Source organism: Eimeria mitis, genomic scaffold (assembly GCF_000499745.2).
Source record: "Eimeria mitis Houghton genomic scaffold, Emh_scaff318, whole genome shotgun sequence".
Classification (NCBI taxonomy): domain Eukaryota; phylum Apicomplexa; class Conoidasida; order Eucoccidiorida; family Eimeriidae; genus Eimeria; species Eimeria mitis.
The window spans coordinates 17720-21759 of NW_013571522.1; the positions used below are offsets into that span (position 1 = coordinate 17720).

A 4040-nucleotide genomic window follows, 5' to 3' on the forward strand; every position below is an offset into this window, starting at 1 on the left:
CTGCTGCAACTCAGTAGCAGCAGCGTTACTGCTTTCTTTTTCTTTTTCTTTTTCTTTTTTGGGGGCCCCTCTGTCTCTTCTTTGGTTGTCTGTTGAGTTTGTTGGTTGGCCTTTACAGCATCACTAACCCTCCCAGGGCAAACAAACGAGGGTTTATGCTCAAGGGTTTAGGGTTTAGGGTTTAGGGTTTAGGGTTTAGCAGCATGGCTTTCCGCGCGCTGCTCTCGCAGCCGCAGCAGCAGGGCTGCGCTGCTGCTGCTGGCGATGCATCGATCACTGGGGCCTCCACCAACCCGCTGACATCTTTCTTAAGTTCTGTAACACAAGACCCTCTCAGGACCCAACAAGTAGGGTTTAGGGTTTAGGGTTTAGGGTTTAGGGTTTGGGGTTTGGGGTTTGGGGGGTAAGGTTTAGGGCGTAGGGTTCTCTGGTTTTTTGTTGGGATTTGGGGGTTGTGGTCTAGGGTTTAGCGTTTAGGGTTTAGGGTTTGAGAGTTCGGATTTAGGGTTTAGGGTTTAGGGTTTAGGGTTTAGGGTTTGGGTGTATCTGCAGCTGACGGAGGGCTATGATATCTCAGCGCTCCCAAACCCTTTGGCGGGGCCAGAGCAAGAGAAGAAAACTGCTGCTGCTGCTGCAGCAGCAGCAGCAGCAGCTGCTGCTGCTGTTCCCTTTAGCGATCACCAGACTTCGCCCCCTGCAGCAGCAGCAGCAGCAATAGCAGCAGCAGCAACAGCAGCAGGAACTGCCACCGAGAGAATGCCGCCTCAGTCACGTATGCAAGGGTTTAGGGTTTAGGGTTTAGGGTTTAGGGTTTACGGGGTAGGAGCTAGGGTTTAAGGTGTAGAATTCCAATACGAGGGTTTAGGGTTTAGGGTTTAGGGTTTAGGGTTTGTTGTTGGTTTCAGATGGAGTCGAGGAGCTTCTTGCTGGCAGCACAGCAGCAGCAGCAGCAGCAACAGCAGCAGCAGAAGCAGCAGCAGAAGCAGAACTCCTCAGGCCCTCCTATTTTAGGGATTCTGTCTTTCCTGCAGCAGCAACACACCTGCAGCAGCAGCAGCAGCAGCAGCAGCAGCANGCAGCAGCAGCAGCAGCAGCAGCAGCAGCAACAGCAGCAGCAGCATGCACCCTCCGCGTGGGCAGCTGAGTTTCTTAGTCACCAGCAGCAGCAGCAACAGCAGCAGCAGCAGCAGCAGCAGCAGCGGCTGCAGCGCTTCGGCAACGATGGGGGCCTTGTTCAAGAGTGGGCAAGGGTGAGGAGCGTCTTGCTGCTGCTGCTGCTGCTGCAGCTGTTGCTGCTGCTCCTGTTGCTGCTCCTGTTGCTGTTGCTGCTGCTCCTGTTGCTGCTCCTGTTGCTGTTGCTGCTGCTGTTGCTGCTGCTGTTGCTGTTGCTGCTGTAGCTTCTGCTGTTGTTGCTGCTGCAGTTTCTGCTGCTGCTATGTACGTCGTATACAGCAGCAGCTTTTCTTTTGAGATATTTGCTGCTGCTGCTGTGCTTGCTGCTTCTGCTGCTGCTGCTGCTGCTGCTGCTGCTGGGACTGCTGCATCTCTTGCTGCTGCGTTTGCTGCTGCTGCTTCTGCTGCTGCTGCTGCGTTTGCTGCATCTGCTGCTGCTGCTGCTGCTGCTGCTGCTGGTTTTGCTGCTTTTTTGTGTTCAGGAGTTCGAGACGCTGTCTTTGGGGGGTCCCACAGCAGCGCAGCAGCAGCAGCAGCAGCAGCAGCAGCAGCATATACAGCAGCAGCAGCAGCAGCAGCAGCAATCTCATTTTTTTGGTTCTTCTTCTTATCTAGCGGGGGCTAGAGAAGCCTCAGAGAGGTTTGCTGCTGCACCCCCCCAGTACTTTGGGTTGCAGCTGCCGCTGCAGCAGCAGTTTCCCTTTCACATGCAGCAGCAGCAGCTGCAGCAGCAGCAGCTGCTGCAGCAGCAACAGCAGCAACAGCAACAGCAGCAGCAGCAGCAACAGCAGCAACAAGAGCAGCAACAGCGTGATGAGCAGCAGCAAGAAGAACCATCGAAGCCCGAAGTGTTTGACCCTGTAAGAAATCAGATATTTGCTGCTGCAGTTGCTGCTGCTGCTGCTGCTGCTGCTGCTGCTGCTGCTGCTGTTGCTGTTACTATTGCTGCAGCAGCAGTTGCTGCTGTTCCTGCTGCTGCTGCTGCTGCTGCTGCTGTTTCTCCTTGAATTTCGTTTTCTGCTGCTTCTGCTGCTGTGCTGCAACCGCGCTGCTTCCTACCACCACCACCACCACCGCTGCTGCTGCTGCTGCTGCTGCTGCTGCTGCTGCTGCTGCTGCTGCTGGTACTAGGCTGTTGCTCGCGAGCTGGTGCGGGGGTTGAAGTCTGTGGGGGGCAGCAAAATTCTGAATGCGGAATTTACAAAGTTTGTGGAGGCTCTGGCGGATGGAAAACTAAAACTAGAAAACGGACAGGTAAACCCTAAACCCTAAACCCTAAACCCTAAACCCTAGAAATTCTAAACCCTAGAAACACTAGGTTTTGGGGTTCAGAGACAGGGGTTTTACTCATATGTTTATTTATGTATGTATTTTTGTTTGTTTATTTTTTTATTTATTTATATAAAACAGATGCTCTATGCATGGAAACCCTAAACCCTAAACCCTAAACCCTAAACCCTAAATTCAATGGGAATCCGGGGTCACCGCCTAGTCAGGAGAAAGAGGAGCAGAAATTTAGGGTTTAGGGTTTAGGGTTTAGGCTTGCGCTGGTTTTTACGGAGGGTTTGCCGGTGGACCGGCATTAGGGTTTAGGGTTTAGGGTTTAGGGTTTAGGGTTTAGGGTTTGTGTTTCAGCTGGTGTCTAGCGACGGTGATCCGGTGGATTGGGATACGGAGTTGGCGTCTTATGAAATACAAAAAACAGCAGCAGCAGCAGCAGAAGAAGCAACAGCAGCAGCAGCAGCAGCAGCAGCAGCAGCAAAAACAGAAACAGCAACAGACTTCGAGGGGTCTCTGAAAGAACTGGAGGAGGCATGGCGCAAGGCGCACGAAAACGTAAACCCTAAACCCTAAACCCTAAACCCTAAACCCTAATCAGCAGCAAACCCTAAACCCTAATCAACAGTAAACCCTAAAGCCTAACCAACAGCAAACCCTAAACCCTAAACTCGTAAACCCTTGGACATAGATAGCATNTAGGGTTTAGGGTTTAGGGTTTAGGGTTTAGGGTTTAGGGTTTAGGGTTTGGGGTTCAGGGGGAGATTGATGCCGAAGAACTAAGTATGTTTCAGTCCATATTCAAGTCAGAAGAGATGGAGGGTATCCTCTCACGCGACATAAAGGAGCAGATAGGTAAACCCTAAACCCTAGTTTGAGGCTCTCTTTCTTATTAGGGTTTGGGGTTTAGGGTTTAGGGTTTAGGGTTTAGGGTTTAGGGCTTGGGTTTTGCTTGTGCAGGGGACGTCTTTGATCCGTCTTCAGACGTGGTTGACGATGCAGGTAACCGTATATGCACTTATCTAGGGCTTATGAGGGTTTATGAGGGTTTATGAGGGTTTATGAGGGTTTGTGAGGGTTTATAAGAGTTTGTGAGGGTTTATTATGGCTGATTAGGGTTTATTAGGGTTTGTCACAGTGTATTATGGTGTATGAGGGTTTACGAGGGTTTACGAGGGTTTATGAGGGTTTACGTGGGTTTAGGGTTTGCGTGTTTCAGAGGAGTATGAGCCTGCGTCATACACGCGGCCAAACAACCCTTATTTAAACTCTCCCGGGGGTTTAGAGAAAGCACACAAATTAATAAATGAAGGAAAACTACAAGAAGCAGTATTGGTGTTGGAGGCTGAGGTGCATATACACCCCAACAGCAGCGAGGGTTGGCGGCTCCTGGGGCAGTGCCACGCTGATAACGAACAGGTAAACCACCGTAAACCCTAAACCCTAAACCCTCAAAACCCTAAACCCTCTAAACCCTCTAAACCCTAAACCCTAAACACTATGTACTCTTTTACAGTTCAGAAAAGCACACATATACACCAGTTCAATCACATAAAATACCCTATACGGGTTCTTAGGGTTTAGGGTTT

At 50.8% G+C, this 4040-nt stretch overlaps 1 protein-coding gene across 1 annotated transcript in view; it reads left to right on the forward strand.

The window, feature by feature from the left end:
- Positions 1-203: 203 nt before the first annotated feature.
- Positions 204-4040, forward strand: part of EMH_0007670 (TPR domain-containing protein, putative) — a gene marked incomplete at both ends in the record, with an annotated part of 4926 nt that continues 1089 nt past the window's right edge. Inside the window, 10 exon segments of the mRNA XM_013498100.1 lie at positions 204-347; positions 553-789; positions 906-1072; positions 1076-1250; positions 1656-2033; positions 2305-2427; positions 2809-3009; positions 3210-3306; positions 3412-3453; positions 3671-3870. Of these exon segments, the coding sequence (XP_013353554.1) occupies positions 204-347; positions 553-789; positions 906-1072; positions 1076-1250; positions 1656-2033; positions 2305-2427; positions 2809-3009; positions 3210-3306; positions 3412-3453; positions 3671-3870 (1764 nt within the window).